Source organism: Sinocyclocheilus anshuiensis, unplaced genomic scaffold (assembly GCF_001515605.1).
Source record: "Sinocyclocheilus anshuiensis isolate Anshui unplaced genomic scaffold, SAMN03320099.WGS_v1.1 scaffold392, whole genome shotgun sequence".
Taxonomy (NCBI): domain Eukaryota; kingdom Metazoa; phylum Chordata; class Actinopteri; order Cypriniformes; family Cyprinidae; genus Sinocyclocheilus; species Sinocyclocheilus anshuiensis.
In genome coordinates, this window is record NW_015557091.1 from 1,777,448 (window position 1) to 1,790,429 (window position 12,982).

The 12,982-nt window shown below is 34.5% G+C and overlaps 1 protein-coding gene across 3 annotated transcripts in view; it reads left to right on the plus strand.

The window, feature by feature from the left end:
- The window catches only part of LOC107677318 (gamma-1-syntrophin-like), a 58,323-nt gene that overhangs the window by 16,145 nt on the left and 29,196 nt on the right, over positions 1-12,982 (plus strand). For 2 of the 3 annotated variants that reach the window (XM_016472195.1, XM_016472196.1), the window contains exons 3-4: positions 4,118-4,147; positions 8,888-9,022. In XM_016472195.1, coding sequence (XP_016327681.1) covers positions 4,118-4,147; positions 8,888-9,022 — 165 coding nt within the window. Of the gene's footprint in view, positions 1-4,097; positions 4,148-8,887; positions 9,023-12,982 lie in introns of all 3 variants that reach the window. The other variant, XM_016472197.1, reaches the window with a different exon arrangement.

A 12,982-nucleotide genomic window follows, 5' to 3' on the forward strand; every position in this document is an offset into this window, starting at 1 on the left:
GTAATGAGAATCACCATTAAACATAATAAGAATTAGTGAATGAATTACGGTAATGAGAATTTATGTGCTTCATAATGTCACAATGCAAAATTTCCTAATTTTTTGGGGTGAATATGACTTAAACATGTTTTCTGACATTGTTATGACTTTATTAGGGTGCTAAAAGTTTTTTATTTGGGTAATTTTTAAAACAAACCTTATGTTTCTAGATTTATGTTATACTGTGTCTTTTATGATTTTTTGTGGTGTCATTTTTTATTTATTAGTTTCTATTGCCAAAAAGTGCCTGGGAGACTGCCTTAGGCCACTATGAAAGCAGATTCAAGCTTCATTGAATTAATAAAAATGCAATAGAATGTTTTTTTTTAAAACAATCTACATTCTAATAAACTATTCTTTACAAATTAAATGATTAAAAATGATTACTTTTATAATCTAATGAGAATTACCATTAAAAAAATAAAAATGTCAAAATAAATGAAATTAAAATGTCTGAATGCATTATGGTAATGCGAATTTAGGGAGAAATGTGCTTCGTAATGTCACAAAGCAAAATATCCTAAATTTTTTTGAGGTGAAAAATGACCTGTTTTGTGACATTGTTATGGCTTTATTAGAGCGCTAAAAGTTTCTTATTCGTGAAGAAACTAATTTCATCAGCTAGCATATTCTGTGTCTTTTGTCATTGTTTGCGACATGTTATGTTGGTTTATTAGATTCTATAGCCAAAAAGTGCTTTAGTGACTGCCTTAGGCCACTATGAAAACAGATTCGAGTTGCATCGAATCAATAAAATCATAATGAATATTTTTAAAATGTTCTGCAACTATTGAGCGTCCTTCTGCGCATTCCTCTGCCGTGTCTTTGATAGATGACAATGAGAGTGATTTCATTAGCCACACGTTAAACTTATTGGCTTTTCTCGGTCCGTATGAAGGAAGCTGCAGATGGCACGTGAGTGGAAAGACCTGTAGACCTCATAGAGATGTTTATTAGGGAACACTCGTTCTTGCCACGGCAATGAATTATTCATAAAGCCGCTGTCTGAAGGCCTTGTGTATTCTGCCAGGACTTTCTTAGCTGGAATCGATCCGTGGTGGAAATTCTGAGCGATCCGCGACGTCTCCTCCAGCTCAGAGGTTTTAAAGGGGCATGTAGCTCATTTTGACAGATGGCACTCAAGAGGTACTCACCATTGCTGCTTTGGAGACACATATCCTCTCCGTTATGAGCCCCAGATTGCTATTTCCTCTTAAGTGCACTCCATGTGAGGACAAGGTTCATCACAGAGATGGCTTTTTGTCAATTTTTTATATATAATGGGGAATTTGGAATCCAAGGGCTTGCCAGTATATCTCGCTTATGAAGGTATCTTATGCCACATGTCACTTATGGAGAAATGTTCCAACATTTTACCATTCAAGCACTCTTAGAGCAAAAACACGCTGATTAAAGTGGGGAAAAATAGCCAGGCTGTCCTTGCGTTCGGAATACCGACAAAATATAGTGCAAACCATGGAAGCTTGTTTCTGCCACTAGATTTCTAAAATAATAATAAAAAAAGGTAATTGCAACATTTTATCTCACAATTCTGACTTTTTTCCTTGCATTTCTGAGATATGCAAGTGTAATTCTGAGGAAAAAAAGTCAGAATTGTGAGATAGAAAAAAAATCTGTGGCTGAAAAAAAATTGAATTCTGACTGAATTCATAAAAACTCAGAATTCTGAAAAAATAAGTCGTGCGAGATATAAACTCAGAATTGTGCGATATGAAATTGCAATTCTGATTCGAAAAATCTGAATTGTGAGATATAAATTTGTAATTGCGAGAAAAAAAGTTGGAATTGTGAGATCACAATCAAGTCACAGTTACCTTTTTTTTTTTTTATTCTGTGGCAGAAACAAAAAAATATGCAGTTGCGAGATATAAACTCAAAATTCTGAGAAAACAAGTCAAAATTGCGAGATTTAAAATTAGAATTGTGAAATATAAAATCAGAATTTTAGATACAAACTCTCAGTTCTGAGAAGAAAAGTCAGAATTGCAATATATAAACTTGCAATTGCAAGAATAAAAGTCATAATTGTGAGATAAAAAGTCGCAGTTAACTTTTTTATTTTTTATTATGTGGCGGAAACAAAAAAAGCAATTGCGAGATATAAACTCAGTATTCAGAGAAAATAAATCAGAATTGCAAAATATAAACTTGCAATTGCGAGAAAAAAGTCAGAATTCTGAGATAAAAAACCTTTTTAATTTTTTTACTCTGTGGCAGATACAAAAACAATAGAATTGTGAGGTGTAAACTCCGATTTAAGACATATTAACTCAGAATTGTTACATACAAACTCAGAACTGCGCGATAAACTTATAAACTTGCAATTTTATATAAACTTGCAATTGTGATTAGAAAAGTCAGAATTGTGAGATATAAACTTGTAATTGCAAGAAAAAAAGTCGGAATTGTGAGTTAAAAAGTCACAGTTACCTTTTTTTATTTTTTATTCCATGTCAGAAACAAAAGAAATGCAATTGCAAGATATAAACTCAGAATTCTGAGAAAATAAGTCCGATTTTTGAGCTATAAACTCGCAATTCTGTGAAGAAATGTCAGAATTGCAAGATATAAACTCAGAATTGCCAGAAAGAAGACAGAATTGTGAGATAAAAAGCACATTTATTATGTGGCAGAAAAAAAACTGAATTGTGAGATGTAAACTCTAAATTGTGATATAAACAGTTGCAATTACATACAAAAAAATGTATCCCATGCAGAAACAAGCTTCCACAGAAAACTGCCAGATAGAGCTGTAATCCCTCCATACTTGCCCCGCTGAGTGGATTCAGACTGTGCAAATTATGAGATTGTTCTGATTAAATGTGCTCCGCTGGTTGTGATTTTAATTTGAGCTACTCTGGGAGATGGAATAGCAGAAGTGATTTCTCTGTGAAGCAATCTTCAGGACGGTTTTAATCCTAGCACTCACTAGTACTTCTAAGCAGCATTTTAATTCTAAACAGCAACAGCACTGTGGTCAGCTACTGCTGTGTGATTCTTTTTGCAATATGAATTATTAAGACGTTTATAAAATAGCACTGGAATAACACAGCAGGAAATGCCTCCAGTGATTTATTCATCCAGTACAAATCATTGTGTACCAGAAAATGTGTTGCTGGTTGAATCTCACAAACAGCATGTCTGAGTCATATTTCATCCCAAAATCAAAGGAAATATTTATATTTTTTATGATAAAATGTGATCTAGATGTGTTTTTGAAAGATTCAGCCTTCTGTGTCGTTCAGAAGACGACACTGTATTATTATTAGTATGATTCAATTATTATCCTGAACTTTAGAGATGCAATTCACCGTGGTTTGACATCCATAACAAAGATATTATTATCACTTGTTGGTTTAATAACATTAGCACCAGCCTTGACCATAGGGTTTGTTTGAATGCCATATCCTTATTGCACAATGAAGCGTTCAAGCAGACCATGTACAGCAAACCAGAAATTGCTGTACATGTTCAGAAACCATCTCAAACAGGCTGATATATTGTTTGACAATAACTCTCACTGAATTATTTAGTAGGCCTCCGAGCAACTTGAAATGCCACATTTGCATTCGTATTCCGAAATGGTTATTGCTTTATGGTTGGTTAATCTTTTCTGCCACCCGCATGTTAGCAAAGGAGTGACAAAATAAAAATGTAGCACTTTTAGGAGTTTTAGAAAAAGTTTTTACACCCAATATCAAAGCGCATCCTTCTCTTTGGCTTTGCACGTCCAGATGCTGTTGTTATTTGTCAAAACAAATTTGCTGTGAAGAGTTTTGATTACATTTTTGCACATCCAAATGCGCTTTCACGCAAGGCAAAGTTGTGTATTTCTCTCGCACTGCATGAACAAACCAATGATTAATTTCGAATGCATTTTCATTTATCTATAATGATTTTTTCTTTTCTTTGCAACATATGCAACTTTCATTGCAAACACCATTTATCATTGAAGGTCAGTAACATTTAGCTTGAGCTAATGCAACTTGTTCTCATTACATTATGATCGGTTTTCTTTTTCATGTTTGCTCTCTAAGGGCTGTTTCTCTGACCTTAGCACATGGATTTCAAGACTTCAAATGAAGAGGTAAGTATTGCTTTAAATGCCGCTGTTGAAACACTTTGTTATTTTAGATAAAGTAGTGTTCGCATACAACTTGTAACAGATCTATTTCAGTGTTATTTGTTGTACAAAACTCTATCCAAATAAATACTCGCTGCAGTCGTGGAGGGAGGCAGGAGCACATCGATCAAATAAATGGATTTGTTGACTTTCCACTGGGGAACAAAGATGTTAGGTAAAAACGGATTGCTTTAATTCCTCTGTTTGCAGACTAGGAAACAGTTATTTAACAGACAACAGATTTACAGTTTCATTCTCTGAAATACTTTCAATTTTCTGATGATAATAAGGACTTAATGTAATGATTATAAAGAAGATCTGTTATAGAAAGTAAAAAGCGATATGCCACAAAATTAATCTAGCTATAAATAATTAAACTCTGTGAAGATATGGATTAAAGGGGTCATATGATGCTATTTTAAAGATCATTATTTTGTGTATTTGGCTATTAAGAAAACATACTTAGCTTATTCAGAATAAGCGCCAGATTGTCATAGCAAAGTCGTAATTTGACCCATTTTATTTAGAAATAGCCTTTGCACAGCCAACCTTGTAGGCTACTCTCCTAGGTTCACAAAACTGTCGTCCATAAAATGCGTTGCACAAATTCGAACATCTGGGTTGTGCTGTTCTGTTGTAAATAAATCTTAACCAATGATTCCTCGTTCCATCTACTTTCAGAAGGCCAAATAAAGTGCTTTTGCTTTCGCACAGAAACACACAGCGTCTCCCTGACATGGCTGCATCAACACTACTGCGGTTCCTGAAACCACGCCTTCTTTCTTTGCGTGAACAGTTGGGCGGCATTACACAAATATTTCCACATCGTGACGGATGTGGGGGCGTGTTTGAATGAGGCGTTTTAGCCCGGTCTGGATCAGCCTTCTCTTTTAGATAGAATAAATCCTTTTGTGGGAGACTTTGAGCTTTGTAACTCTGCAGATCTTATACATGCACAAATAGCTACATAACACACTAAAGAAAAGGAAAAATAGAAATCGCATCATATGACCCCTTTAATGACTGAATAATCAATATTTGGCTATTTTGAGAGTGTACTTTGCCATCATTATGCTAAATCCTATTTTATGTTTAATGTATATATTTATTAGACGCTCTTGATCAGATATTTCAAAGCTGTATATCAGTTGCTTTTCTGGGTAACTGAAATGATGAATTGATGTAAAGATGTTCAGTTGTTTGTTATTATTATCATCGTTATTGTTAATAGTTTATCAAGTGAAATAAATTATATTTCATTCGTTTTATTATGCACTGTATAATAAGCAATTATAAACACATTTTAAACTAATTTGTGTGTACTAATTAGTATGACTATTAGAAGAATAGTTCACTCAAACATGAACATTTGCTGAAAATAGGACATCCAAGATGTAGATGAGTTTGTTTCTTCATCAGATTTGGAAAAATGTAGCATTGCATCACTTGCTCACCAATGGATGCTCTGCAGTGAATGGGTGCCGTCAGAATGAGAGTCCAAACAGCTGATAAAAACATCACAATAATCCACAAGTAATCCACACCACTCCAGTCCATCAGTTAACATCTCGATAATTGAAAATCTGCATTTTTTTTAGATACAATCCATCATTGAGATATTTAACTTTAAACCATTGCTTCTGGCCAAAATACCAGCCCATATTCTATAATAACGCTTCCTCCAGTGAAAAAGTCCATCTCCTGTTGTCTCTCACATCAGAATCCACCCAAATAATGGTTTAGAACTGTTTTCTGCTTGTAAACGGTGCTTGATCTGTGCACATATCTCTCCTGATTCAGACAAGATGATTATTTTTCACTGGAGAAAGCAATATTATGGATAGAGGACTCAGATTTTAGCTGGAAGCAACGGTTTGAAGTTAAAAAACGTCATGATGATGGATTCATTTATTTATTATTTATTATTGCAAATTTAAATTTTGGGGTAAACTATTCCTGATTTCAGAGGAGGACCCGATTGCTCTCAACACCGCAAACTTGCAATAATGACCGGCTGACTGTACTTTATATCCTATATATCAGTGTCTATCGGCTACTGAGAAATATTGATCGTCCATTAATCTGGATGTTCTTCTCGATATGTTTAAATTCAAGACATTCAGTGGGTCCTGCATTATAGTAATGCAGTTTGGGATGGGATACAAGGCTACTATGAATGCAGAGAGCGCAAATTTAATAGCTTTTGGGCTCAGAAACGGGGACACAGAAGAGCGGTTATGTGTGGAAGATTAATGAGCGCTCAGAGGAGGATAAGTCTTGTGTGTATAGACAGAAGTATTCCTATCTATTTACAAACACTGCTGTGCTTTTTAAACATGATGTGCAAGACCAGATTCAACATGTTGTGGTCAGAAAGAATTGCTTTTTTTTTTTTTTTTTCATAAAATGTTTGATTACATTTGTTAAGGAATATGGTAGGGTGTTTTTTTAGAGCTTGTGGGTGTTTTAACTTTGCTGAAGCATCGATATGAGAATCATATTGGCTGCGCTTCTTCTTAATGTGAATTAATGCAATCTTCCTAGACAAACTATAGTAATTTCACTTCTGGAATGGCCATAGTCTATGTCTGAGCATGTTTTGACTAAAAATCTCAAGGGTACACTAAAAATGGCTGACACTTGATTGCCATGGCAACAGAATCAAGCATGTGTCCTAGCAACTAAAGTTATGGAATAAATTTCATTCTGGTATAAAGTATTTGACTGACTTTGCAAGAAAGTGCAATGATGCAGATGCCAGACTCAACAGAAAATTCTGTTCTCTGCCTGCTTTATGAGCAGCTGCTTACCAACCAAATAGGAACGAGTCTTACATCACAACTGGTCCCTGAGGAATTTATTGTTTTTTTGTTTTTTTTTACAGTGCTGACAAGTGGAAAGGCCAAAATATACAGACAGTCAGTTTTATGCAACATTTCAAATCAGAAAACTTGAATGAAATAATAATGCAAGCACCATGATGTTGGCAAAAAAAAAAAATTTAAGTGTAAAATTATGAAATATGTATTGACAAAAGTTCTTGAATAAACTATCTAGGGATACAGTCTCTTTTCACTGTAAGTTCCTTCTGAATTTATTATGATTAGATAATTTTATGAAGGCTAAATGTTTACATGCCTCTAATAGACAGACTAGCAAACTAACTAAATAATTATTTTAATTATTTAAAGTTTATCAAGATGTTCAAAATAATAAACTAAGAGAGACAGATTTCATGACTGTTACTGGCTACCATGCGGTAAATGTACAAAATCATGCAATTAGTTATAATGAGGATAATTATGTCACACTAAAGATTGAGTTTGAGGTTGTTTTTTCACTTTTATGTCCCTTAGGTTAATTTTTTTATTAATACTAACAAGTTTGAAATGTGAAGAAAACAAAAGAAAAATCAAGCTACATATAGATATCACTTAGCAGATTTTTTTTTTTTATTGTGCATCATTTTTAATTAAGCTGTCATTTTTTTCAATTACACAAAGTGTGAAAATATTTTTTACTTGTGTGTATTTATATTTTATATTTTTATTAGTATTTTCAATCAGTTTTTATTTTTAGATTTTCAGTTTTCATTTTAATTTTAGTTAAAGTTTTTAGTAACTTTGTTGTGTTTTTGAATTATTTTTTAGTATTTTTGTCTATATAAGTGAAATATAAGTTATAAATATAAATATACGTTTTAATTAATTGTTATACTTTAGTTTTAGTTATTTTAGTACATCAAGTTAAAATAAATTAAAATGAAAAGTAAAGTACCTGATGTTTTTTTTATATGGTTTTAATTTTAGTTTCAGTTTTAACTGTAATAACCCTGAATATAGGCCATTTAATTATGCCAAAATTGCTTTTTCTGATGTTGTGGAAATGTTCATAACTTTCAAAAAATGATTGAATTCCCATCTCTTGCATGTGTATTATGTACTGTTAGACATTAAACACTAAATTAGACACTTAACCAATGACAGTGTATGATGGTGTGAAAAGAGATTATTTTCAAGTCCACAGGGCCGAAAGTGGGAATACTTGAAGAAACTCCCATTAATGAAGTGTTATTTAAAAACTGTTAAAGCGGTGCCATTTAAGTTCGCCCTCTCTGCTGCACTTTAAATGATTACTGTAGGACAAGAACGTTTCATTGCTCAAAATTACATCTTGCGAGGCAGTTTGAAGTTAAAGTGCTCACAGTGCCTTATGACTTTTATATAATTTTTCTCAAACATTTATCTCCAGAAGTAAAGGCCTTACGGTAAATACTGAATAAATATGGAGCCGATAAGACGCATTTAAGCCTCTGACAGGCATTCTGTCAAGCTGCAATGTATTCAAGAGCATCTGGACTTCATTATCCATTTGTTGAAGACATTTTGTCATATATTCAAAAAGCTTCATCAGTCATTATGACATTGTGTGGTGTGAAGATGTTTAATCCACTATCAGATAACTGATGAAGCCACTTGGATGAGAGGAGAGGCAAAACATCTTCCACAAATGAATAACCAAGTCCAGATGGTCTAGCAGTAATATTCTGCAATGACAATGAATTTTCAGCTGTATCTCTGCCAGGCAAACGTGACTCTGCAAACACAAGCCCTTGCTATTTATCATGCGATCAATTTCGCAGCTAATTAACTTCATGTTGTCAAGTGAGGATTACAGATGTTTGTGTGACTCTGGTTGTTTCAGACAAAGACTGGGATTTATTTGCTTCAAGATGGTAGCGAGGAGCCTTTCAATATTCGTCTGCACCTGGCCAAAGATATTCTCACCATTCAAGAGCAAGACGTCATCTGTGTGTCTGGAGAACCGTTCTACTCGAGTGTGAGTTCGACAATCCATATTACATACCAGATTGACCCAGTCCTGGAAAATACAAAGCTATGACGTGAAACAGCTGGTCAACACATTCTGTTATCGTTTACATGTCAGGGACTGTATCTTCTACACTGGGAGAAAGTCAGTTTAGTCCGTTTCCTTCAACATGTTCTTAATGTGATAGCATGACATGAACTGGTTTTAATCAGGTCAAAAATGTAATTAACAGTGGCTAAATCACCTGACTACAACATGAGTGAGTATGAAGACATAAATATTTTTTATTAAAATGTTTTATTAAGCAAATTCATTTAAACATGAAAGCCAATTTTACCCTATTAACATTTTTGGTCTTATTGTGCAAGATTCATTCCTGCATATATATACATATCAGGTATGTATGTATATACTGTATATATACAGTATACAATACAATATAATATAATTTTATATAATCTTTTATATGTTTTTATATATAATAAAGATCACCATGTAAAGTCACCATGTATTTCTCAAAACATTTCATAACGATTGAAGTTATCGCTACAGGTCTATAATCATTATTCTCAGATGGGTGTGATTTCTTAGGTATTGGGGTAATCACAAATTTTTTCCAAAGTGCAGGAACTCTGTGTAAATCCAGTGAACGTTGGAAAAGTGTACACCAAACTGGAGTAAGTTCTACCGCACAAGTTTTTAAAAGGTGGGCAGAGATCCCATCCAGACAGACCTTTAGATTTCTTTGTACACAACTGACGAAACAATAACTGCACTTTGGTACTGTCTACCTCCAGTCTAGTATCCCCATCATATACCAAAGAGTCTACAATTAGATTGCATTCATCCGAAAAATCCTGCGTTTCAAACCGAAGGTAAAAATCGTTCAGCTCATTTGCTTTAGCAAACTCATCCATTACACATATACGTGGTTTACTTGGTTCCATATTTGTAACAACTTTCATAGTGTTCCACATATTTTTAGAGTTCAGGGTAGTAAAATTACATTTACATTTACATTTAGTCATTTAGCAGATGCTTTTATCCAAAGCGACTTACAAATGAGGACAATAAAAGCAGTCAAAACTAACAAAAGAGCAACAGTATATAAGTGCAAATGACAAGTCTCGGTTAACCTAACGCAGTACACGTAGCAAGGTGTATATATATTATACACACACATACACACACACACACACACAAAGAAAAACAAGTATATAGAATAGAAAAAATAGAAAGCTAGTGTTAGTTTTTTTAAATAAAAAAAGAAGCTAAATAGATAAAGTAGAATTAAAATGGAATAGAAAGTGCTAGAATTAGAGGGTCAAATAAAGATGGAACAGATGTGTTTTTAGTCTTTAAATAAATAAATAAAACTTTTGACAAAGGAAAATGGAGCACTTTCTAAATGATCTCGTTGGTTTGGTCAGGTTTTGACTTTCACTCATTTTCCAGCACTGTGGGTGCCTCATCTCCCGGGAGTGCAGATCTAGACATGTAGCACTCTCCTTTAAGTATTATAAGGCTGCATATTCGACTGGGTTATCAGGCCACTGCACAGTCATTTATCAAATCACTGCTTGTGTAAATGCAAGAGTGCAGCAAGGGACAGTATGGTATCTGTATCCAGAGGGTCAGTTGTTCATGTTGAAAAAGTCTGATGCTTTACAAAAGCATTGACAAGAAATGATCTGCTCAGTGTCATCCCAACACACATTCTCATGATAAATTGAAGGTTACTCTGATAGTGTTTCTTGGGCAAGGGAAGTATAAAACAATCCATTAGCCTAGGCATACAGAGCTAATCATTGTGTCTGCCAATTCTTAGCAAATCAATACGCAAAGTTATGTTGCCGCTGGGCGTTGATGGGGCTTATGCGTTATGATGCACGCAAAAGCAATCATCCAGGGAGTGTGGTATGATTACCCCTCTGGTTCTTATATATTTTGTTCACCTGGACCTGGTTGTGGATCTCCAGGGGAAAGTGATTTTAAAAGAATTTACATCAAGCCACTGCAGAGCTATAAAATCATTCTATGCATTTAGAACAATGCCATAGTTTTCTATTTCATGGATGGGTAAATGGAATTCTCACACCAATAGTATCCGCATCCTCTAAACAACGCAAAGACACTAATATTCAGTACCGATTATTTAATTTCAGAAATATTAGTGTTGATACGTCAAGTGTTCTGCATTATGATACCCAATGAAATGGGTTTGTGTATCAGTGAAACACTTATTTGTATTCATTTAAGAATCAAATTACACAGGTGGATAAGACCATTAAGCCTAAAAATCAGTTAAGGACTTCCCCCTTTGAACATTTGATCATTATGTTAAATGCACTTGGAAAGCAGGGGTGTTGACTCCGACGAGGCAAGGGAGGCAGTGCCTCCTCAATAAACTGGATACAAAAATAATCAATAGTATAAAAAAATATGTTACAAAATATTATGTTAAAAAGTGTATAAATCACTCAAAGGTTATAGTCTCCAACAGTGACACCAGTGGGGAATGTTACAGCAGGAGGCCGCATCTCTCTTGCCTCCCCTGATAACAGACCTCCTAAAGCTTGCAGTAGATTTGGTAGGGATTCAGGGAGAAATGTGGTGACGATTCTAGGGGTGTAAAGGTGTTTTACTGAATTAATAGTGGAGAACAGGGAAGATCAAGGTCAGTTGGAACACCATCAGTTTAAGTGATTAAAAAGAGCTATAAAGGTTGAAAAAATTGCTACTTCTGTTTAACAGACACATATTGCACAAAAAAAGCTGCAGACATTGAAACAAAATTGTATTACAATGCAAAATTGTAATACAATTATAAATGCCATTTTGATTTACACTAGAAGCTGAGAGCAAAATGTGAAGACACTGCTTAAATAACAAATTGATAACAAATCAAACAACTAATTTAATTTTACATTTTACTTCAGTTTTGTGAACTTATGTCGTCCATCAAATGGTAACATTAACGTTTTTCAATCGAATAATTAATAGCATGTTTATATAAGGGCTGGTGCATAGCTGTCTACATTTTATGTATGTATATATTTATTTATTTATTTTAAGTATTTAATTGCCAATATCTAATATTTAGCTCACAAAATTGGTTTTGACACTTGCAGTTCAGAAAAAAAAAAATCAAGACTGTAATACATTATTTTCTACAATGCTTCCAACCACTTTATTAGCATATTATATATGCATATTAGCTGCAACACTTCAAACATATTCAAACACACTTCACTGACAAAAGAGCGGAAATCTATCAATCATCTAAACATGTGCCTCTGCCCTCAGTACCAGAAAGAGAGAGAGAGACTGAGCCACTGAGTGGTAATAATTCAGACTGGCACTGTGCTGTGCTTCCAAAAAGAGATGGAGTGTGTGAGGACAGATCGGGTGTGCCTCACACATCCTGAAAAGTGAAGCTGCAGGCTCTTTGATCGCCCCCTGGTGACTAGCTGCAGTACAGGTCATAAACCCCGCCCTCTCCATGTAAACGAATGGGACTTGAGTCAAAATAAAAAATATTTATTACACTTCCAATACAATTTTCCGAAAGATGGTTTTGGTCATTTAAGGTAGTTGTTATCACGCTGATATATGTTCAATTGTTCGTTTTTGTGATAAGTTTGATTTTAGCTAGTAATTTGATGCTATAAAAACGAGGCGTGTCGTTACAGTTGATTGGGTCTGCGGGAGTTTGGGCGAGAGTTTGATACCGCGGCTCCACCTCATGACACTACTGCGCAGACTCTGGCTCCAAACGAATCTCTACTGCGCAGACTCGGGCTCCAAATGACGTAATTTACTCAAAATGGGAGCAGCCATACAGAGATGCTTTGGCTTCACTTTTCCATAGTGGAAGGAATAGGAGACACGTCGTCCATCAGTCTATGGTCACCATCGCATCACTCCCGGATAATCAAAAATGGGCAAAAAGGCGGGAGCTGGTTGGTG